General features: G+C 35.1%; 1 protein-coding gene across 5 annotated transcripts in view; it reads right to left on the bottom strand.

The window, feature by feature from the left end:
• LOC150104583 (homeobox protein six1-like) overlaps positions 1 to 22,533 on the bottom strand; it is a 77,749-nt gene extending 55,216 nt beyond the window's left edge. For 3 of the 5 annotated variants that reach the window (XR_016548538.1, XR_016548536.1, XR_016548537.1), the window contains exons 1-2: positions 21,529 to 22,532; positions 14,537 to 14,645 (exon numbers count right to left, since the gene is read on the bottom strand). Coding sequence is in view for 2 of the 5 variants with exons in the window: in XM_090395211.1 (XP_090251337.1) it covers positions 14,571 to 14,645; positions 21,585 to 22,454 (945 nt within the window). In the remaining 3 variants the exon portion in view is untranslated. Of the gene's footprint in view, positions 1 to 14,536; positions 14,646 to 21,528 lie in introns of all 5 variants that reach the window. The other 2 variants (XM_090395211.1, XM_090395210.1) reach the window with 2 other exon arrangements.
• Positions 22,534 to 24,791: the final 2,258 nt, after the last annotated feature.

The raw sequence follows: 24,791 nt of genomic DNA, 5'->3' as shown, positions 1-24,791 counted from the left end.
GGAGTCGCAAATCTTGAAGTCGAGTCATATTAGATCCTACGCGTCTGGAGGTTTACCCTGTAGAACAGGATATTTATTTAGCTTTTGAAATGATTATGCTTTGCGATAGGACATTACATACCGTTGGTGGTCACAAAGATGATTGCGACACAACAGTACAAGCAAGTGTTGTAACTATAATCTGTTTCTATATTGATGACTCCTCTGGTCAGCCAAAGGAATCATTGCCCCCTAGAATTGGTATTTGGAATAGTTCCTTCACTCCTCTTTGTTATGTCTGTTTCCGTGACAGTTGCTTCTCTGTGTAAATTTATTGTAACCTTTCATTCTCCTTCTACATCTCACCGACTCTATTTGCTTAATCAGCAAAAGTTCACAATCTCTCGGATTACATACATAATATAATTTAAGTAACAATTCGAAGGATTATATTAGGTTGTAGATGAATTTTTGTCGCATCGTGCAACACCACTATCTCCTATATGGACACGTGAAGTGGCTTGAAAATTTTCTCAGTTTGGTCTAGATAATTTGAAAGGATTTCTAATTATCTAACCCTTCCCTAACGGTAGTTGTAGTACAATGTTCACAGATTATCTACCAGAGGGTAGTACTGTGTAATAAGTATTTCTCTACATTAATGTGTAGAATTAATGTGTTCGTAAAGATTTGTGTAGCTAAGCTGAAGAAATAGCGGTACAAAATTATTACGCATTTGGCGCCTGTGTATAACCGTAAAGAAATGATAAATAAAATTAAAAATAATTTTCTGATCTTTTAATTTATTTAAGGTGCTATCATCCGAACAAATTGCCTACACGCTCTTAAATAACATCTCTCTCTCTCTCTCTCTCTCTCTCTCTCTCTCTCTTTTCAGCATTTGAAGACGTCAGATACCTAATTTCTCATCTCCTTGTCTAATTATTAATAATTACAATATTAATGTTTTCGATATTTCGTAGAGTTAACCACTTCGTAGAGTTAATCTCATATCTGAATATAAACTTTTATATTCAGATATGAGATTTTTCATTTATTCTATTCATTTCATCTGATGACAATCAATTATCGAACAGCATAATTATTTTAAACGTCTTTGAAAACATAGAAAAATGCTTTTAAAAAAAAAAGTGTTCGTACATATATTTTGTTAATTTTTCTTTTTTTTAACATTGAATATCCCTAAAATTCACATTAAAAGGGAAGGCTATTACCCTATTGTGCATTAGTATTAGTACCGTAAGGGTTAGATAATCCAGAAACCTTTCTCTGAAAACCAAATATGGAATTTTTTCCATGCAACTTCGGGCTGCCGATAGTCAGGAATCCTAACTGGCAATGAATTCATCTCCTACCTAAAACAGTTCGCAAAAATCCATCCGCACGGTAGGATTCGAACCCAACTTTTGTTAGTTTGGAGAGGGGGGGGGGATAATTCCTCCACCAACCATGCTGGCTCGACTTCGAAATGTTAAAACAGAATAAATGGGGTAATTACCAATTAATAAGTAGTATACGAAATGGAATTTGTGTTTTGATAAGAATTTTCGCTTGTTCTGAGTCAGTTGAGTTCGTTTCTATATACGTCATCTATGGTCTGACAAGTTCTCGGCCTCGACCATAGATGGCAACACTATCGGCAAGATTTTTTTTCTAAGTTGGTAGTGAAATTGCAAGTCATTCTATCAAGTAGTTTGTTTTATACAGCTGTCTAGAGAAAAAGTGTTGTCTGTATCCCTTGAAATTGAAAAAATCGAGTATCGTGCGGTTATAAAATTCTTTGTAAAATAAGGTTTAACGCCAAAAGAAATTAATTTGAAGTTCATAAAAGTTTATGGGCACTCTTCTCCTTCATTTTCGACAATTAATAAATGATCTTCCGAGTTTAAACGTGGCAGTACCAGTCTCGAAGATGATCCACGTGAAGGATGGTCAAAAAGTGTAACAACACCAGAAATCATTGATCAAGTGCACGATGGATGACCGGCGAGTGTCAAAGTGCATGAAATTGCTGAGACTATATGCATTTCAAAAGAACGTGTAGGACAGTGATGGCGAACCTTTTTACCCAGGTGTGTCAAACATCTTTTTTTTTTCTTAAATATTGACGTTGTTGATGTGCCACTTGCATACACGCATTATAAATTTAACTACATAATCATAGATGGTGACTTATACATATCATATTAGTCTATTATATCATATTTAATAGGACATTGATATAAAATCTATGAATTCATATTATACAATTAATTTAATAAACTGAAATTACAAACTTACATTACATTTAATGACTTTTCTGTTGCTGAGTACAGGTAAAAAGTTGCTTTATAGAAGGGCTATAGTGTGTACATTTTAATGCTACACAGGCAGCGCTCAAATCATTGTTCAATCTATTTTTCCCTTTCGATTTGATATTATTTAAGGCAGAAAATAGAGTTTCACAAGAGTATGTAGAAGAGAATATTGTTAGAAGAGCTTTAGCAAAGATTTTAAGAGCATGAAAGTTTCCGGGAAGGCTATTCCACACGCTTAGAATTTCACAATCTGAATTTTTACACGCGGTATCATGCAGACATTCCCGCTCAAGTTCTAATTCATTTCTAAGAGCAATAAACTTTCTTTTCCAGATAGGATTACACCGGAAGTCGGCTAGTTGCATTTCTAGATCTTTTAAATACAACTACTCAAAGCCATCTAATTTAAGATCCATGAATTCTGTTTCATCAGGATACTTTATGAATTGGATTGTTTGTTCTAACATTAGAAATTGCTCAAATCTAGAAGAAAACTGCTCAGTTACTGACTTTAGAATTTCGATAGATTGATTGATATGTTGTTCACAATTTTTGGGGATGGTTTCGTTAAAAAAAATTTCACTCTTGGGAAATACTTAAAATTGTTACTTTCTAAATCACATTGAAATATTTAGAGTTTATTCTCAAAGTCAAAACCTACCTTCGCCTTAACTGAGAGCGATCTTACACGATTTATCGCAGTGTTTTCATCAGAATACCAATATTTTTCAACATCCAAGGTGTGTCACCTGAAACCCTCAAGTGTGTCAGTGCTGACACGTGTGTCATAGGTTCGCCATCACTGGTGTAGGATATATTTTGCATGAAGAATTGCAAATGAAAAAGCTTTGCGCAAGATGGGTGCCGCGCTTGCTCACAGCAGATCAAAAACGCACTCGCATGAAAATCTCTGAAAAGTGCTTGGAACATTTTAACAAGAATTAAACTGATTTTGTGCATCGAAACAGTGGACTGAAGCCTGTTGTTCAGCGCCAAATAAGACAAATTCGGTTCCCTCAGCAGTAGAGGTCAGTGCATCTGTGTTTTGGGAGGCTAAAGGCATATTGTTTATTAATTATCTTGAAAAGGGTAAAACAATAACCGGGAATATTATTCCGATCTTTTAACCAGACCAGACGAAAAAAATTGTGAGAAAAGACTCGGTTTGCAGAAGAAAAAAATCATCTTTCATCAGGACAATGCACCTGTATTTTGGCAATGGAAAATAAGGGATTATGCACTATGAATTGTTGGAACATCCACCGTACTCCCCAGATTTTGCTCCCTCTGACTTCTATCCCTTCCGAAAACTAAAACTCTTCCTCGCTGGTCAGCGTTTTTCTTCGAATCAAGAGGTGATTGCAACTGTAGAGGAGTATTTTGCAGATCATACTGAGAACCACTACATGGACGGGATAATGGCGTTGGAGCATCGCTGGAATAAATGTATTAGTCTTAAGGGAGATAATGCTGAAAAATAAAAATAATTTTGAAATTATTTTTATTTATAAAATAAAAATATAAAAAAGTTTTTGTTGCATTTTAATTCCGAAAGAGTGAGATCAGAATTATTTGGTGTTTAGGTAGAATTATTCACAACTAACTGTATAAGGAACGAACTATAACATGTCAGCTAAAGTTGGATGGGTGAGAGACAGAATCCCAAATTCCTGTTCAAGAGACCTATTATAAATGGGACTTCCCAAGCCGTACTTAATATTATTTCTTGTGGTCTCCAATAAGTAGGGTAGTCGTCTCACACCAAGGGATGAAAACCATCTACCACCTAAATCTACCATATCTTATCTACCATACCACAACGAGAATCGAACTCATAGTTTGTTGGTTGGAGAGCGAAGACTCTATTCACTTATATCAATCAAATAATCAGAATTCACTCGATCAACTAAGCTGAGTGGTTTATTAATTAAAGAGATTTACAATTTCGGATTTTTTTTTCTCATTTTATTAAAAGGCAATGTTTTAAATACTGTATACTGGTAATTTAGGCTTCCAGCTTTTAGCTTTCAAAAAATTTTCCCTACTTGTTGGATAAATTATAATTGAAAACTTCGCTTTATCAAAGGTCTCCCGTTGCAATTGTGTTCAAGTTGGTTTATACACCAGCTATGCGATATGATAGTTATCGTGAAGATGTGTATTTCATATAATTTTTCTACTTACTAAAAGTATTTTACTCAACACAATATTTTTAGAATTCATTTATGATCATTAGTCAAAATGGCACCTTCCCCTGTTTAGAGGGAAACTGCAATCAAATTCCATTAAGAAAGTAGTGCCAATATATTTTTAACTGAGAATTTCGCATTCTCCTCCTAAATCAGATAAACCAACAGAAAGGTATATGTGAACGACAGAAGCTTATACCTGACACGATGCAAGACATCATGTCCTGATCTGTTTATCTGTTCACTCTAGATAACAGTAACCCACAAAAAAGAAACCCTACTTACAGCCTGATGGAAACGTTGGAAGGATACAAAACTTTAATGTTAATATATACAAATTTACGAGTAATACATAAGAGTTATGAAGTAGCAAGCTCGGTTTGGTAGAATATTTGAACATGAAGACAAGGTAAGGCAAGGCTCTAACTAAATAATGCACGTTCTCAGCGAGACCATTTCTCATATAACAGTATATATTCGCCTCGCTCCATTTAGAATTTAGCTAGCTCGTCAATTCTCCCCCCCCCACACACACTTATTATTCTCTAGCTTGGCGTAGAATGGATTCGGAATCGTTTCAAATTGAGATGAACGAAAGGGCAAAGATTAAGAGTTTTGAAGGAATTCAAGCAAAAGTGATTCTGGTTTCTAACCTCAAATATTTTTACTGTCGATCACATGATTAAAATAACCATGATCGAAGTGTACTCTAATTCACAGACATTTTAACATTGCGTGTTGCACTATATTTTAGTTATTTATTGCTATCAAAATGAAAATTCTTAATAGGATCCATTCATATTTTACAGCGAAATACAGTATACATAAAAACTTAAATTTTTCGAAATTTAAATAACATCAATAAAACAGCATGTCCGTCTTTTTTGATAAGATTTCAAAGTAATTTATCTGGGAATTATATTTTATTGTAATTATTTTATTTATTTATTTTCGGTTTTATTTATTTTTTGCTCAGATCGTATTTCCGGCTGTGGTGGAGTATATCCAAAATGCAACATTATATGTACTGTATACTCTATACAGTATATTGTTTACTTCGCACTACTATGTGAGCAGTCGATGTATTTCATTTACAATAAGCTGCACTTACCACTTTTTTAAATTATGTAAATATTGACTGCGAAACTGAGATTATTGGTATGAATATAGAAATCCCGTTAAAAAGATCTGCACATTCCGTTGAAAACAGAAAGAAAGTATATCAAAAATTCAAAGCGTTTTCTCCCAAAGAAAAGCATGAAAAATTATTGCTATAATTTAAAGTTAAAAAACCAAAACTCAAAAGCTGAGTCATATGACGAATAACGCTGCGATGCGATGATTGCCAGATAGCAGGATCAAGGGGTAGTAAGGAGTCCTTCGAGTGAGTGTTTCGATGATATTATGAAATGATGAGTGAAAACTAGCATGCCAACCACATTCACAAAGTCCATCGACAGGTTGGGTGCCTACAACACCGTAGGAAGCACACGTAACCCATGAGTAGTTCTGCCGCAACTACGTCTGTGTTCATCACATTAACCAGAATGGAGTGGGAGGCCTTTGTACGGCTCCCATTATGCACGGATCGTACAAAGGTACAAAAGAACTTAGGGGTGCGAGCAAGGTACATCGACTGAGAACAACAGCGTTCCCTACCGTCCGTATGTGAACGGCTGAACGTACTACTGCCGTCAGTTCACAGTCCACTAGACAGACCTCGGTCTTTTTAGTATTTCGAAGCAAGTCCTGCTGAGGGATGCATCGAACGTGTGGCAGACCTGGAAGTAAGGCCGGGGGGGGGGGGGGGGGAGTTGGAAGAAGAAATGGTCTGGGTTGATGCAAACAACTGAAACTTTCAATTAAAACTATAGGTGCACCTTTGATTTAAGGACGCTCGTGCGTGTGGGCGCGCGCACACACACCGACCGAGCTGTTGTAGTGGTGTTTGGTGTCATGCATTTTTATACCCATAACTTCTGTGTATACGTAGCGTAATACTCCTCATTCTCCTTTCTATTAAGCATTCTGAAAGAGCACTACTGTTTTCTTCTCGTGTTACAGAAAACGTTTATTTGTTCAGTTTAAGAACAGAATGCATCTTTTACATTAAGAGCGATGAACTATCCAGGGAAGTTGATTTGATGGTCCAACATGAAATTTTCGTTTGATTTTTTTAAAAAAGTAATAATAATAATGGATTTTTTTTTTTTTTTTGAAAGACTGACTGACTGGTGGTGTTCCACCGCCCCCCCCCATCCCTCTCCACTGATTTTTTAAATAGCATAATTTTCTACTATGCATTACTGAAAAACTGAAGAAAATTAATAAAATATTAATTCAATATTATAAAAAAAAAAGTGAAAATGGCATTTCTATTCACTGCTAGATAAAGTCAGTGTAATTTCTATGCTAGAATAAGCCAGTGTAATTCTAAGAATAACCATCAGAAAAACAGAAATATAAGGATGTATTATACAACGTGTTGATAACAGAATGCAAAGAAAAAGAAAGATGATAACTAAATGCAAAACAATTTGCATTTAGTTATCATCAAGCATGACTGCAATTTGAATTGGTACTCAGAATCACGATTTTCCTTCTCTAAATCATTTGAATTCATCAACTTTTTACAAGAAAAAAAAATCACGATTTTATGATTGAAACTGATTTTGAACAGTTTAATTCATCTGTTTGAAATATGTTTCGATAGTTTTTTTATTTATTTTTATTTTTATTTTTGACTTCGGTTTCAAGCTATCAAGCTCTAAGACAAGAGTCAAGAATCCGTTTTCTTCATTGTTCACATAAAAGAAGAAACAGTGCACTTCGGAAATGTCAGAAGGTTTTTTTTTTTTTTTTTTAAGTTAATGAAAAATCAAACCGATATTATATTGTAAAACCTATCAGTTATGTTATTAATTATTGCTAAATAATTTACAATTATTTATGTATTTATGTGTTATGTACATATATATTATTACATATTCATATATGTGTATATATTTTCTTATATACACACAAAAATATATGCATATAATTATGTATGAATTATTTATGCGTTATAACTATAGCGAAATTTAAGAAACCGGAGACAAAGTGGAGGCAAATTTATATTCCATAGAGTTTTTAAAATGTGGCTCAACAAAATAAAGATGTCTGCAACTTCAGTATAATTACATTTTGGTTTAGAATTTTTGGTCCGATCCCTCAGTTTCGTTAAAAATTCATTTGCATTCCAAATGAGGACTCCGTCATTTGGTGACCTTCACCCTTGGGCATCTCTCTCTCTCTCTCTCGAAATGAGTAGGTAGACAACAAAAGAATGGTCACGATGGCTTAAATGCCATCATGACCATTCTTTAAGCACTTACTACAATCTTCTATTTTTTTTTCTGATAAATATCAACATTTTTGTATTTCTTATCGATGTTATGAATCGTCACCTTTTGTCAGAATTAATGGAGTCATAACTAGTTATGAGGCTACGATATTGTATGACGATTTCTTAAGTTCGCCGGCTGATGAATGCAAGCAGTTGACCTTACCTTCCTGAAGAAAATCCGAATTTCGACTGACAGCCTAACTCAACATAGGCTAAGATTTAGAATGGATCCATCGTGTTATCTTTTTGTATGGTATGAAAAAAAGAGAAAATAAAAAAATAACATAGTAAAACACGGTGAGATATCTGGCACATGAATATTACATACTTTGAACTGTCGTATGGCCACACGTTCAGGAGACACATTTGATTTGGTATTGAAATACTGTCCGCGAGGTTAGCCTAGTGGCTGTGCGCTTCGCAACCATATGCCTGGGGAAGGAGTGTCTTGAGTTCGATTCCCGTCGGAGACGTGAAGAGCTCAAGGATCTTCCTCAGCCATAGTCAAGTTAGCCGGTGTTGGGCGCGGGCAGCAGAGTTCTTTCCTCAGTTTATCCTGGGGGTTTTCCGCCTGCAAAGCAGGCAAACTGGCCCCGTGAACACACGCTTCGACAGACATGGGATGCTGCCGGGAAGAAGGAGCAATCAATCTATTCAGCGGAATTATCGGTTAAGGAAGCTTACCCGGTAAAATGTGTAGGCCTGAGCGAAAAGCGTAATATACGATGACGATACAATTGAAACATTTGTTGCAATACCACAGAAAACGGACACTTCATTTTTTAAAAAGATAAAAAAAAAAAAAAAAAACTCGAAATGATAAGCAATTACGATCTGCTTGATTAGTTTTGACTATTATTACTATCTGAGCCTTCCACCGGCACTCGACATTAATCCATCTTAGAGGTGAGGGAAATGATTCTCATTCCTGCTATTGCGACACACTTCTCGGTTAGTAATCCCGCGACCCAGGGACAGTCAAAATAAAAACGAAATTCTGTTTATACCTAATGTAAAGGAGACATAGTTTTTATATTTAATTTAGATTAAATATAAAGAACGTGAAAAACGGAATTTTTTGAGAATACGAAGTGAACTCGTATTCTCAAAAAATATCCCCGTTTTCATGGAAAAATAATATCATTGCTTTGCTTATTGCTTGCCTAGTGAGAAGGCTGTTCCCCTCTATAGCAGGTTGAAACTACTTTCATTTAGAAATATAGCTGCATGTAGTTCCACAAAAAAGTGCTTTTTTTTTCTCGTTATTTTGTTTTCTGACTATCACTGTAAACCTGGACCAGTTCGTGGGACTATAGTGGTGATAAATACTTATTATAAAAGAAATATCCCTTCCTTTCCCTGTACGTCGTTAAATGTTGGCTTGCGTCTATTTCTTTAAATGAATCACATTCTCCATTTTTATTCTCGTCATTTTAGTTTACTTATTTTTTAGTTTTTTGAAATATTTTTATTTATGTAATAAAATATGTTCAACAATGCCAATTATATATCAAATTAACTCATTTATTCACGACTGATTACTTCTGATTATTCACAATAATCAGAAGTAATTACAATTAATAATTAACCATACGAACGTGTTGGGCAGTGCTAATGGCATGTTCATCTTTAATTCACTCTTTAATAAAATGAACCGTGATAGCAACATATGCAACTAATTGCTTATTAATCACTTATTATCAAACGATAGAAATTAAAACAAAAAAGGCGACAGTCATTAAAATGCACTTCATAACAGTATTTTACGGTGACATCATTCGTTAATATAACAGTCTAAATCCAAAACTGAGGCGATGCTAAATTTTAGTTGAGATTCCATAAACATTAAATCTGATTAAATTATATTCAGCCAGAATGTGATTATTACTATCACTCTGCAATAAAATGGCCCTTTTGTAGAAAAAAAAAAAGTTGAGTGCAGTAGACACATCATGGGACAATCTTAATACCGATTGCCATCAAATTCCATCTTACTAGGAGGAAGGTATTATAATTTCGAAATATTTCGTGAAGTTTTACATTCGCAAATGGTCTAACGGATTAATATCGGTTTGTAAGGATTTGAAATACCGAATTTCAATTAAATTAGTCATACAAGATGGGGAGGGGGACTAAAATTTACTTACGGAAGGATAAAACAAATCTAATAGGCGTTTTTTATAAACCGCACTTAATAACCACATATCGACACTACGCTAATCACCTATGACAGTTAACTGTCTTAGTCACTACATTTGAGTTTATCTAATTCAATCAAACTTATCCAAGCTGTCTATATCTCCAATCTTTTGTTGAAGTCATTCCGCATATTCTGAATCTAACTGTAAAAAGATTAACTTCGTATAGTAGTTAGTGTGGCGTGCCCCAGATACAGCGCTGATATGCTTATAGGTCCTTCAACCTCTCGTATATGGAATCAATAACAACAACAATAATAATAAAATTCTTATCCTGTGCCTAGTAAGGCCTGAGGTAGTCAGATGCAATGGAATCCAGCTATATGCATCACATATATCTTGAACTAAAAGGAAACGTCAGTTAAGTCTTCATCCTTTGTCATCTTAGTGAAGGTTATTAAATTATATCTAACTAGACGAATGTATACCATAATTGAATATTTTCACTCAACTAGTGAATGTTCTTGAATACTCCCCATTCTCTTATCGTCCATTTGAGCATCTGGGTGAATAACTTTGAGAGCAGTAATCCAATGTTTTCCTGACAAGCGAATTTCATAAAGGTAGTACAACGTCTTTCTTCATAAAAGCAAAGTTTCTTTCAACTAAATCGACAGATGGTTACTAGTTGTTTAATCCAATATCATTCCTAAATTTACATTTAGGAATGATATTGATCAGTAATTCTAACCTTACCACCTCTCTATCAGACAAAACTCACCTTCAATTGAAAAGTCCCGATAAACAGTCTTCGCATCCTAGACCATATTTGAACCAAGGTCTTTCCATCCAAATGCATTGTCGAAACCGGCAGCTACGAAGGCTCTTACTTGCTTATATTTTACCACAGTAAGTTACAAACTACACTCTATCCAGTTTTACGTCATCGACAAAGAAAGGGACTGCATTCTTAATATTTGAGCCTAAATAACAACGTGCACAACTTCTCTAAGTCTCCCTTATAAACTCTACGTCTTGTAGTTAGTCTGTCAACCAATTGCTTATCCATAATGGTCAATAATCATTTGGCACTTTTAATCAGAAATACTAAGACTGTATATTTATATTATTTCATAAGGAGCGTTTATTCATTAGTTATGCATACATTACACATTCATTCCAAAATGTGTAAGAATTTTCTAAGCGCTTTTCATTGAAGTCGAATAGCCGATCTCTTACGGAAACTCGGAATTTTCTTCCGGCCAGAAGAACAAACCCATCAACAAACAGACAATCCGGCTTTAGCAGCTTTAGATGAAATTCCGAACAGGTAATCTCATTTCAGACCAAAGAGAATGCCTGGAATATGAAGAAGACATGCGCAGTTGTCCTCAATGTCGCCAGTAATTAACAAGTTATGAATGGAGCACACGAAAATTTCCGATATGCTCTTTATTCATTATATTATGATCACATGCCATCTAAAGCAGTTTTAATTGGCTAATAGAACCTAAACTCACATGGGAATATGGGTATTAATGAACGTTTTCATACTAAATTGAATCCGAACCAGCTGAAATGGTTCACGGGAATGAAATAAGTAAAAGACTGCCTCCATAGGTTGAGTTGATCAACTGTTGTTTGCTTACTAGTAAAGAGCTCTTAAACATTAATATAACGAAAGTAATGGAGTATCCTACTTTGAAAACAATGCTGTTATTTCTCAGGTCGACTTCGATAACCTCCATACCGGAAGATTTGTGTAATTTTGGAATTACCTTGCAAACTCGTTTTCGTTGTTTATGAAAAGTTCCAGTGGTCTCATTTTGTGTGTCGGTATCAATGAATATTTTTCTTTTCAATGTTTTCTTAAATTAAGGAAAAAGAAAAAGTCTGAGTAGGGACGATAATGGGACACTGGCCATTCACACTTATCTGGTCAAAACTTGCACAAAAAAAAAAAAAAATTGTGCACACTGGTTTTAATAGGGAAATTGATGTCAATATTACTTGATCAGCTCTTGTACACCACTCGATTAATTACATTTTATTAGCGAAGTACAGAATCTCCACTAGAATTTGTGGAGATTCTGTACTCTAACGAGTACATATTCCTAAGCTTGTTTATACAAAACCAAATACGATCAAGCATTACGAATGATACTTAATATCACAGCATTAAAAATAAGTTTTAAAGAAACCGAGAGAAATATCACTTAATGAGAAACATTAATAGATTCGTCAATTTACTAAACTTAAAGAACCATTTAATCTTTTCTACTTTTTTTTTAATCCGATATATCTCAATACTTTGTTATAGTTTTATCTGATTTTGAAATGAATCCGATGATATACAATGATATTTTTTCAGCATCACCATTGAACATTCAATCAACATCAGCTATTCTGTATGTGGTGACCTTATTATTATTATTATTATTATTATTATTATTATTATTATTATTATTATTATTTTCATCTAAAGGTTTTAAGTTTCTTATTGACTTCAGAAAAAGTAGACCAAACACTCTTTTCGAGGTTTTTTTTTTTTTTTTTTTTGTAAGCGATTGAATCAGTTTATCTTTCACTTTGCGTTAATGCAAGATAATCTCATAGAAAACATTGTTTCATGTAACCTTCTGCAAGCAACCGTTCAAAATACAGGAAACATAATCTTCAATCTAACAAACTGCACTAGACCGAAACTGAATTAGGGAATTTTCCGAATGAGGTACCTGCATGTCCTTGAGTAAAATAGCGGTGTAAGTACGAAACTATACTCAACATGTTTTACATTTATGAAAAAAAAAAGTGCGTAGACTAATACTTCATTCTTTTAATTACTAAGTATTGTTCTTATGTCCAAACCAAGCATAGTAATAATCTTTAACTTTTTTTTTTTTTTTCAACCATAATCGGATACATCTGGAAAAACTTCTCTTCACACAATAGTTCGAAAAAAAAAAAACTGATTTCGAATCCCCTATAAAACGTGAGGAACATTTATAAGGCCCTTTTTTAAAAATAATTTGGTGGAGGGAAATCCCTCAGCTAATTTATAAAACTTTACCTTTTATTTCTACAAAACGAATAAATATACGCAATCAACATTGATATGTCGGCTCACAAAACATTAGATGCTTTGATGTCATCATAAACATGTCACAATTAAAGTGAAATAAAAGAGCAATCACTATATTGACAAACAAACAGATTACTAAACTTGTCAACGTATAGAAATAAGCATCCAGGAGTGAAGAAACAAAACACTTCGAATTACAGCAGTTGTCGAAAAATAGAATGATAGACAAGAGGTTAACCTTCAATACACATGTGTATGTACTAGATATACTCTTCGTGTAAAATTCTGAAATAATTTTCTAACTGCCCTGCAATATAACTGGTTACATGCAGCAATAAACATATTTTAAACTGAAATGACTGAAGAGATATAGGAAAGTAAAGTGGATAGATAAATCACATTCAAATAGTTTTACAGTGCTGAAGGTTATGATGCAAAAAAATAGGAAACTTGAATCGTGTTCTGTTATTAGGGTACTGCATCCCTTATCTCCGCCATTGATGTAATATGGTAATGGGTGAGGTGATAACAACTAGTAACAAGAGTACTCTCTCCAAACATGAATCAGTTCTTGGGATATAAGAAGGATTTTTCTTGCGAAAACTGGATTAAAATCGTACACAAATCATGATTACCAATGATTAGCATGATGCAGAAATAATTTGTGTCACCTGACTTTTTTTATATATTTCAATGAATCTTATTAAGATGTAGATAATAAAAATAAAACAGACGCATTTACTGGATCACCTTCATTATTTTTATTAGAGTGTATCAAATATAGGAATGCTTTTCGTCATGGTAAATTCAGAGGAGCAAGTCAGTTTTGGTTTAAACTCGATATGTAAGCCGTTACCAAAGAAATAGAAACACCTGGTTCGACATGTCATTTCAATACATAAAGTCTTTACATGACTTCGCATCGTCAGGTGTGCGAGACCACTCTGCTTATTAACGACCTGAAGCGGAGTCCTGAAACAAAGTTCGATGTTTAGTCTCTAGAGCAGCTAAATTCAGTTGTCTAACCTTAGCATGCTCATATTACTAAATGTGCAACAGGTTTACAACATTTCGTAGGTGAGATTCACATAAAAAGTTATCAGTTATTTCTGCATGAAATTATATCAAGCGAAAGTTACAGGACTATCTAATCTTCTACACATTCAAAAAAGTAATTCGGTAATTTTGAGAGAGGAGGAGAAGGAGGAGAGGAGGAGCATGTTAAGTATACTTCCTCGAGAAGTACGTCTCTAAATTTAATAACGTTTAGTGTCATAGATAATCTGATTAAAAGTCCACAATATAACCGCAAATCAGAGTCTGACAACAGAACAGCTGCTGATTCTCAACGGAGTTGTTTGGGTTGTAGTAAAACAACCAGGTTTGGTTACTGGTATCTCATGCTGTGTTTGTACCTGTGGCTTGTAGCTACGTTTAACGATTACCTTATTTGATCTGCATTCTTGTCCAGCGCGCACATCACATGCCCATAGTTGTCAGTCGTGATGATGTTCTGCCGTAGACCTTCAGATTAAGAAAAGTCTTCCCCGATATCTACATGAAAGAAAAGGCGAGAGCTAAAATGCTATAAGTACGTCTCTAATTTTAATATTGCGTTAATTGAATATATATGCAGCAATAACAATTCATTGGCGCAAAAGAGTCTCTGTAATTTAGTCAGTAGGGTCGACATCGTTTTGTTGAAAAACCCTTAATTCGATTTCACCACAATACAAGAATAAAGCTTATAAACACTTGAGAGTTCAGTTAGCTGATTTCATATGTAGAAGAGAACATTTTCTCATACGGAATCTCGATTTTTTGTTCCATCAACCTGCAAACAGGCCATGGAATGCTCGCAGATTGGAGACATAATAGACTTGTCTCATAATCTTAGTTGATGCAGGGGTTGATCCAGATTTTAGAGAAAGGAGAGAATGATAAATCTTAGTAGACAGTCAATATTTTGTGAAAGCGATTGTGAAATATTTATTAGGATTATAACATTTCTTGTTTTGGATATTGAATTCTTGAGAGATAGCAGATTAATTTGAAGGAAAATTATCGATAGGAAATTGGATCACGCAAACTTTTAAGTACTACCATATTCTCTACACCCTGTGAGGGCACATATCAGAAATTCGATGGTGATCGAATTCATGATGATCATGATGAATTACTAATATAATGTATTATAGTATAGGGGTTACTTAAGTGTCAAAGGCAACTGACTGGGAGGAGGAGATCTCCACGTAGCCGCAGTCTCTAAAAGGCTGCGAAAGGCTGAAATGTCATGATGGCAGGGACGTTGCCATGTTAAGCAAGGCGTACTGCTTTTGTATGGGTAATAAGATGAATGAATGAATAGTCAAATATCAGTTATTGAAACATACTCAAACTCAGCATCAGCAGAATCCAAGATAGGTACCATCAACTTAAGAAGATCCAATGCAAATAAAGAAGTAGAAGTAGTCGATTAATTAACGAACGTATCATTAATATGATAATTGTCATTGCTTTCTTGAAATCAAGATTACAATTCTACAGAATTAGATAGTACGCATCGGGGTATCCCTTCATCATCCAAAATACACAAGGACGAGAAATATTAATTCTCCACACTTAGCTAGTGAGATGGGATTGGATTGAAACACCAGGATTATATAGAACAAACAAGATGTATTAAAGCAATAATGATCAATGAAATGAAGGAGTAGCTATAATATTCAACACTAAACACGAGAAAAATCTTCCTCAATGGTAGGAAGTATGAAGTAGAGTAGGCAAACATCAAAATGGGGAATTGGATAATGAAATTTATTTGTGCCTATGGGTGCGCAGGAACTTTAACTAAAGAAGAAGTGGAGGAATTTTTGCGTCAATTGAGAAGATAGCTACCCTAAAGAAAAAAGAAAGTTGGTACTTGTTGGAGATCTAATTAGCAAAGGTAGGGAATGAATACCAGGCACATAGAACGGCTTGAAAAAAATTTGGAAAAAAAAACACAAAGCTAATAATTACTAGGTACGTTTTTGCTCAGGACATGCACCTCTCATTACTAATACCGCATTCCAATATAAAGACAGACACAAATTCACATGGAAAGAAGTCACAAGAAATCAGAAAATTATCATTAACTATGTGTTGATGACTGGTTAGTTAGCGTACATTGACACAATGCCGCGAGGTTCATTTGTACACGTATGGTACCATCTTATGAAACCAATATAAAGTTATTGGTTATAACCAATTTTTGTTTGTCAACTACGTGTGCTAATTTGGTCGGTTTTTGGTTGGTTGGGAGAAGAAAACCGGGCTTTCCGGAATAAAAAGAAAAAAAAAAAACTGTTTCCATATGAGACCGGCTAACTCACCCTCTATTGAAAAGTTCTGATAAAGGTTCTTCGTGTCATAGACGTAATTCGAACTCAGGTCTTTCAACCAAAAGGCATAATCGAAACAGACTGAGTGACAGAGATACCTCTGTGTTGATAGCGATGTCTTCACTCTGATTCGGGACATAAGAGTAGAGGAGATTAGGAATAAAAGTGATTTCCATTTACCTTCGAGCAGGATGAAACTAAATACCACATTGAAAAGTATGCAAACATTTTTAAAAAAATTCAAAGTGGAGTCGCCGATTGGAACACGACTCTACACAAAAACATTCAGAACGGAGGCTCACAACATGGTCTTCCATATTGGTTCGGGTTACCCCCCCCCCACACACATTATCCGAACCAACATGCAGCATCGTCTTCAATAGTGCAAAATGCACGTACAGTGGGACGTGGAAGCTTGGAAAGCTGCGTTATGTAGCAACAATCATGCTAGATCCTCTACCGAGCAGATTGACGGGTGTGGTGTATGACTGGTGAACTTCTCTTACCAGAGTGCGTAACCCCGATTATGAAATTCGGAGTTGGCGGAGGTATGTGAACATTATGGACAGCGCAATGCTTCCTACTTTGTGGCGTTTCTACGGAACTGACCACTGTCTCTTTTAGCCAGACAATGCATCGTGCCATAAGGCTGCTGCTGCTGTAACTGAGAGGTTTGTGGACATGAACGTCACTGCAGTTGACTGGCCTTCACAGATCCCTGATCTCAACCATACTGAACATCTGTGGAATGAGCGTCCGTTAAGGTCAAGGTACGTCCGCCACACCACAGTCCAGGACCTAATTATACGCCTACAGAAGAGCGATCCAAAATTCCTGATTCTTAGTGTACGCTTGTGGAAAATATGCCCTGTAGGATTGTTGCAGTCATCGCAGCGAAAGGAGGTTCTACATCTTATTAAGATGAGCGCTATGGCTCTTTGTTCTTCACACTATGATGTCGGTTGAATTCTTTCTAAGTAGTGAATATGGATCATAGTATGAAGAAAAGTAGTATTAAATCATCAAAATTGAAGACGTTAATCTCAGTTGTTTACTTTATGTAAATATACTCGTAAGGGAATCTAGCACCAGACTATAGGATTTTTTTAAAGTAAATTAAATAACTGTTGTAACAAATTTGGTATGAAAATACGAAACAAAAAAACTAAATATCACATGAAAATAAGCTGGAAAATAGGCCTGAACATTATCCTGCATCCTGAATGGAAAACCTGTAAACGATGTCAATTATAGGTTCTTCATTCATGAAGAGTTGGGTAGGGTGGCGACTAAGAATCAAATAAATTTATTCAATAAACGAGTAATAAATCAAACACTAAACTCATTTTATACAATATATTATTCAAACTTATGGATCCGAAATTGGGTAAGAAAAAAAACATTGATTAGAGTAGTAGACAAGGGTTTGAGAAAATTAGAGGAATGAATAGGTGGCATCAAGGCAGAATCATATAAAAATGAAGATATTAGGAAAGAACTCGTTAATATACAGGAATGAGAGAGCAGAGCTAATATTGAAATGGTAGGTCACTTAAACACAATGAACGAGGAAAAATTTTTGAATCCTGGATGGAAGGAAAAGATCGAGAGGAATATCACGATCCATGTGGATTGATATTCTTAGTAGTTCGTTAGAAAGACAGAAGTATGAGACCCAACAGATTAAACTAGAGAGAAATTGTCAATAATAAGTAGATAATAATGTAAACATCATATATTATTATCACCTCGTTATCCCTTACACCCCTTGTAGATACATATCGAGAATTTGATAATGATGATGTATTATCTCCTTACTATAATTATTTAACCGATACTTTTAATTTGTATTCTGTTCCAATATATATATATATATATATATATATATATATATATATATATATATATATATATATATATATATATATATATATATATATATATATATATATATATATATATATATATTAAAAATAAATTAGTTTGAATGACTATAATACCTAGAATAAAAAAGAATAAAGTTTAATGCTGAGATACTACTAGTTTCGTTGAAAAAATCAACTTCTTCAGGTATCAAAGACAAAGAATTATATAAAAAATAACAGAGACATTAATAAATTACATCAACAGATCTAATATAAAAGACCGTAGTACAGTTTAAACAGGAATGCATGCTGGAGTGCCAATTGAAGTTAACTACGTGCGCGAGTTATCACGAGAGCGCCAGTACTGGACAGCGGCAATGTGTGCATCAGACAGACTGTAGCTAAGGCTGTTGTTTATATGGGATGAATGAAGGAATATTTCTTTAGATTCGATTATCTTTCTTTCAAGCTCGTCATAACACATATGTAAATTAGAAGTTTGCGGCCAGTCTACGAGGTGTTGGTGGCCTTCATCCGAGTAAATAGAGAAGGGAACGTGGCTTGAGAGAGCGCTGGCTCTGGTCCTATTGTAGGTTGTGTCTCTTCTCTGTTCCTCAATACGTAGTAGGATAAATTTAGCTGTCTTACCGTAATATGGTTTGCCACATTCACACCTGATCTTGTAGACTCATGAATACTGAAGAGGGAGATGTTTTACTTTAGGTCTACTTAGTATGGAGTGAAGTTTTGGAAACGTAGTGAAACAAGTTCCAATGTTGTTTTACTAAAAAGGACTTTTGTCAACAATGGTTTCTCTCTTAAGAAGATTGATAAATTTATCTCTCACCGTCGTTCACCTACTAGTGAAGATTCTTCTTCCCCAAGATCATTTATATCTTTGCCATACATCAGCTCTCTCTCCCCAAAACTGGCAAAACTTCTTAAGAAATTCAACATTAGAGCTTGTTTCAGTACGTTTCCAAAACTTCGCTCCATACTAAGTAGACCTAAAGTAAAACATCTCCCTCTTCAGTATCCAGGAAGCTACAAGATCAGGTGTGAATGTGGCAAACCATATTACGGTAAGACAGCTAAATCTCTCCTTCTATTAACTCAGATGAAGGCCACCAACACCTCGTAGACGACTGGCCGCAAACTTGTAATTTACATATGTGTTATGAAGATGTTGAAAGAAAGATAATCGAATCTAAAGAAATATCCCTTCATTCATCCCATATAAACAACAGCCTTTACAGTCTGTCTGACGCACACATTGCCGCTGTCCAGTACTGGCGCTCTCGTGATAACTCACGCACGTAGTCAACTTCAGTTGGAACTCCAGCACGCATTCCTGTTTAAACTGTACTACGGTCTTTTATATTAGATCTGTTGATAGTTTTATAATGTTTCTGTTATTTTTTATATAATTCTTTGTCTTTGGTACCTGAAGAAGTTGATTCTTTCAACGAAACTAGTAGTATCTCAGCATTAAACTTTATTCTTTTTTATTCTCGGTATTATAGTCATTCAAACTAATTTATTTTTCATAACATTATCTACCGAGTAAATATGAACTCTGATATATGTATATATATATATATTATTTTTATGAGGATCATGTTCATTAATATATCTTTATAAAATCAACATAAAATGAAGAAATTTCATTGACTAAAAAAACAGTCAAAAAGATTTCTGTTCATCTAAAATTTCATCATTTTACGTTGATTTGTTGAAAAGATAAGTTGATTGTTGGCGAACAATTAACAGAACCCAATTCATTGATACATAATGCCCTCAATTAATACACTATTATTAAACGAACCAATTATCTGTAATAACAAAGTCATGCGATAAGACATGCGATGGTTATGCGATAAAACAAAACTTAGATCTGTGAATATAATATCATTTTTATTATCGCCAAGGCAAGATATTACATGGTATTAACTTTCTCAATAGCAAGTGTTCTTATACATAATTTTTCAGTGTTGGGAGAGACGACTCCCCACTGAAAGCCCTCAAAGTCTTGAAAGAGTTCAAGAAGAGTATTCTTTCCATTAGAGACAAACTTGAATTGAATTAACCAGTCTCCGACAGTTGTATAGCCCCCCCCTCCCCCAACATCAGATGAACTTCAGCGTCAACACGGTCAATTACAACTTTAACTACGTTGTTGTTGTTCAAGAATACTCCGAAGGAGATAAGGTTACAAGCTGAGTGTTATGTGTGTAAACTGCATGTGGTTTTTATCTAAGCCGGCCTGGTTGGTCGAGAGCATATCCAATCTGGATCCAATCAAAAGGCTGCGGGTAGGATCCCGCCTTGGGCAGGGATGTTTGTGATTGTCTTCAGGTGGGAGATCATCGCCCGATATGAGATAACTGCTCAGATGTTGTTGAAGGCCTGAAGTGGCTTGAAAAATTCCATATTTGATCTTTAGAGCGGTGTTTACAGACGATTACGTAAAAAAAAATAAAGAAAAATTCAACAAATATATAAAATTAATAAAATAGAAAAGAAAAAAAAAACCTTAGTTCGCTCATGTATGTAAGTACTAATGTACTATGGGTTACGACATTTCGTGGGTGAGAGTCACATAAAAATATCACAATAAAAATACGACAAACCAGATGTTTAAAAAAATCTGGTTTGTCGGTTTTCTAGGAAGAAAATACCTTCCACTTCCGTGTGAAACCTGTGGATTTACAAACGTTACAAACATGAAGAATCTATTTTTATAATAAGGTGTGTATTTCCACACCAATTGATAAACATTTCTCTTTGCATAGTATTTATTATTATTACATTTTAGTTCATTCAGTTTTGCTTCTCTACTGTCCTTTTCATGTACAGGCTACTTAAATACTTGTCTATTTGATAGACTTACTCATACTATTTCATAAGTTTTTACCCTTTGAGAAATTAACAACTTTAGAGTAATAAAATGATAATGTCTCTTCATTAGTTTCTTAAACATCAGATTAGCCCTCTAGTGTTCATATCTGAAATATGCATATTTGCTTTATTTTATGAAAAGTAATACAGGTGGATTGCTGCGTTACATTATTAGCAATGGATGTCAGTTTTTCAGATTTCAAAAGTCAGTTTTGCGTTATTCAGTGTGAAATATTAAGATAAAAGTAAATAAAACGCGTAAAACAAATAAGTAAATATAAAACTACTTACCCTTTTTGGTGAGGGGTGCGATCCCTCTGTCTTCTGTTTTTGAACCAGTTGCTCACCTGAGTTAGAGTCAGTCCAGTCTGTTTGGCCAAGTTTCGTTTCTCCTCAGGAGTTGGGTAGCGGTTCTGTCTATAACATTCTTTGAGCACCACGCGGGACTTTTCTTTGAAACAATAGACGGTCTCCTCTCCATCCCAGATCGTTTTGGGTAACGGATATTTCCGCCTCAAGCGGTACTTGTCAACCGCTCCTAAAGGTCTTCCTCGCGCTGCCTCTGCCTCGCTATAGTGTCCTTTGTACCACATTTGCTGCAGTGCAGGATGATGTTGTAGCTCGAATGTGTGACTCTCTAAGATAGCGTACAGTTCCTTGTAACTACCCGTGTGAAACGCTACGGCGGCTTGAGCTCGCAATACGGCTTCGTTTTCTTGCCACAGTTCTCCGGGAGGAAGCGACCAGAGGAAACGAGCTAACTTATCGATGTCCCCCGCTTGTTGCAGCGTCTCGCAGACGCAAGCAACCTGCTCTGCCGAAAACGTTGTTTCTCTGCCTAGCATGAGAGGTTGAATAGCAGACTGCTGATCTTGGAAACTTTGCGGCTTTTGGTGACATAGGATGCCACTACTGCTTCCTTGTCCCTCCGTCTTGACGATAGCCATTTCTCTACATGGAGACATTACTTGCGACACGGAATCACCTAGATGACCCATCAGATCCTTATCGTTAGATTCCGACTGAAGAAGAGGACTCAAGATATCGTCTTCTTGCTCCTGTCCTGCTATGTAAGTTGTGGATACATCATCTTGGGTTTCTGTTGGAGCAGCTACTAGTTTCGTCGCTAGCTCCACGACCTCCGTCAGAGAGTCGGCGTTGAAAGATACGTAGCTAGAAAACAGTAGCGTTGTGGCATCTGACACCGGCGATCCCATAATAACCTAGCCAGATGGAGCGCCAGGTGGTGTAATTCAAGCCCGAGCCTCTGGTCCGTCGGGGTAATCGTCGCCTGAAGCCAGATGATAACTCTTAGCTTTTTAATACCAATTCGTTACTGGTTGCTATGGTGAGCGGAGTTGAAAGAGGTGGAGCGTACCACTAAGCAGGCGTTCCTGATTGGTCCGTTCATTTATAAGTACCTGTTGATGAAGTTTATGGCTAAACTACGGGCATGAACAGAAATTTCGAGACAGCAAAGTTTTCTAACGAGTTGGGCGGAATCTCCGCGACTGATGTAAAGGTAATGAATGCGACTGGCTGACAGCGTGCAGCTACAAAAATGTGAACAGACAGTATCAAAACAGTGTGCCCGGATTAGTCCCATCACTGGCTACTAATATTTCATTCCATTAAACTGAAATGTTCAGCTTATTTAGCGGTTGTATGATTGCAATTGACCAAAGGTGGATAAATTGACACGTTAGCTCTTCAAAATCGATATGTTATTTATAAATATGCAGTGTTTGGTAAATGAACATTTAAAAACACGTACTTTTGAATGTAAATGTGCAATTTTTTGTAAATTAAGTTATATATTTTAAAAAATATCGTTCTCTTTCCATTTATTAACAATTCACTACTACACTTGCAGAAAACTACGAACACCATTATATGCTTTCTTAAAAAGTACAAATATTTTTCAAATTTACATAATTCTTTCAAGTAATATGCATGTTACATGTCTTTCATAATTGCAGCAGAAACATTCCTCAAGAATGTTAGGGCGTAAGTTTATACACGTCTCTTGAAAGTGAAAATCTCAAGCTGCATAAAGATGGCGTTCATATTAAAGTCGAGGAACAATTCTTACTGCCGGAAAAAAATTTGGTCTAATTTTCTTCAAAATACCTAGTTAGAATTTAGTTGCGATTGCGGTTAACTAATTACACTGGTTAACTTTTGCAGCTAACTACAAAAGATTTCCGATTTATTTTCTATGTTGTGTTTCGCCATTTACATATATGCTTGTGTTGCAAACATGCAACTTCAGTTTCTATTCAGAGTTCGCTTTTGAATTTACACTCACTTTAGAAATTATTCTCTTTCTTCTACCTCTAAAAAGATGCTTTGATTTTTATTGCATAAAATAATATAGTATTTATTTTCGTTTAAATAATTTTTATTGGGAAGGAAAAATCATGTGTGTAATTATTATTATTATTATGTGACACCTCCAGGGAGTCCAAAGACTCATCGAGGGAGAGTATGCCAACAGCATCGAACGATTAAGCCCCTTCCAACTACTAACCACGCTCAAAATTGCTTACCTTTTCCCGTGAGCCATTAGTAGCAGAGGCTGTACCAATCGACCAACCTTTAATGATTTTATTATGTTTTTAACGGCTTTAATTAAGAGAGGAAAATCATTTATTCGTATGTTGAGGGAAAATAACTTTCCTCCTGAGAGATCTGACGCTTACATCTTGCTTCCCCCCCCCCTCAAAAAGAAAACAACAGCTGAAGAATTAATATGTACCCATAAATAAGCATAGTATAGTGGTATCAACATGCTGTGTGTTCGAATCTCAACATTAGTATGCATTTTTGTGAAAATGCATACATAAAAAGGCGATGGACATTTTTTATTGTCCGATGCAAGGCCACTATCGTTCTTATTGGAGGCTTAAAACAGCCACTAGAGATTTCGAGATTATTTGTGGGTGGGATTCACATTAAAAAAATCACTCCGAGGTAATAGAGGTGGCAAAGAAACTGTTTTTTTTTTTTTAGGTGGCCTAATTTTTAGGCCAAAGTAGTGAAACACACTGGCATCATTAATTGTAAATTCCTCTCGATGCCTTCTCGTTTTCAAATTTCTCAAAATACAGAATCCCTCAAAATCAATTTCAGAACAACCAGTCCTCCTCAAGCAATAAAAAATGAGTAAATCTCTTCTTTTTTCCCCCTTTCTCTCTCTCTCTCTCTCTCTCTCTCTCTTTTGCAATAACTATGCCGAATAGATTAAAGAGGAATAATAACAACAAAATAAATAAATAAAAATGGTGACTAGCAGGCTATTCTGTAAGTAAATGATTTCGCGATGCATAATTAAAGTAATGAATTCTCACTACAAAATTTATAGTTGAGGATAATGTCTTTATTTTTTCTTATATTTCAGAAAACTTATTAGAATGCCGTTCGTATTATTATTATTATTATTATTATTATTATTATTATTATTATTATTATTATTATTATCGGAGACCTCCAGGGAGTCAAGGACTCATCGAGGGAGGCTGTAAATCACCCAAACCAGCTATCATACCTTCCCT

This window comes from Typopeltis vanoorti, chromosome 7, assembly GCF_054136105.1.
Source record: "Typopeltis vanoorti isolate ZY-2024b chromosome 7, IOZ_Tvanoo_1.0, whole genome shotgun sequence".
Lineage (NCBI taxonomy): Eukaryota > Metazoa > Arthropoda > Arachnida > Uropygi > Thelyphonidae > Typopeltis > Typopeltis vanoorti.
The sequence above is the reverse complement of the archived record's forward strand: the minus strand, read 5'-3'. Positions and strand labels throughout refer to the sequence as shown.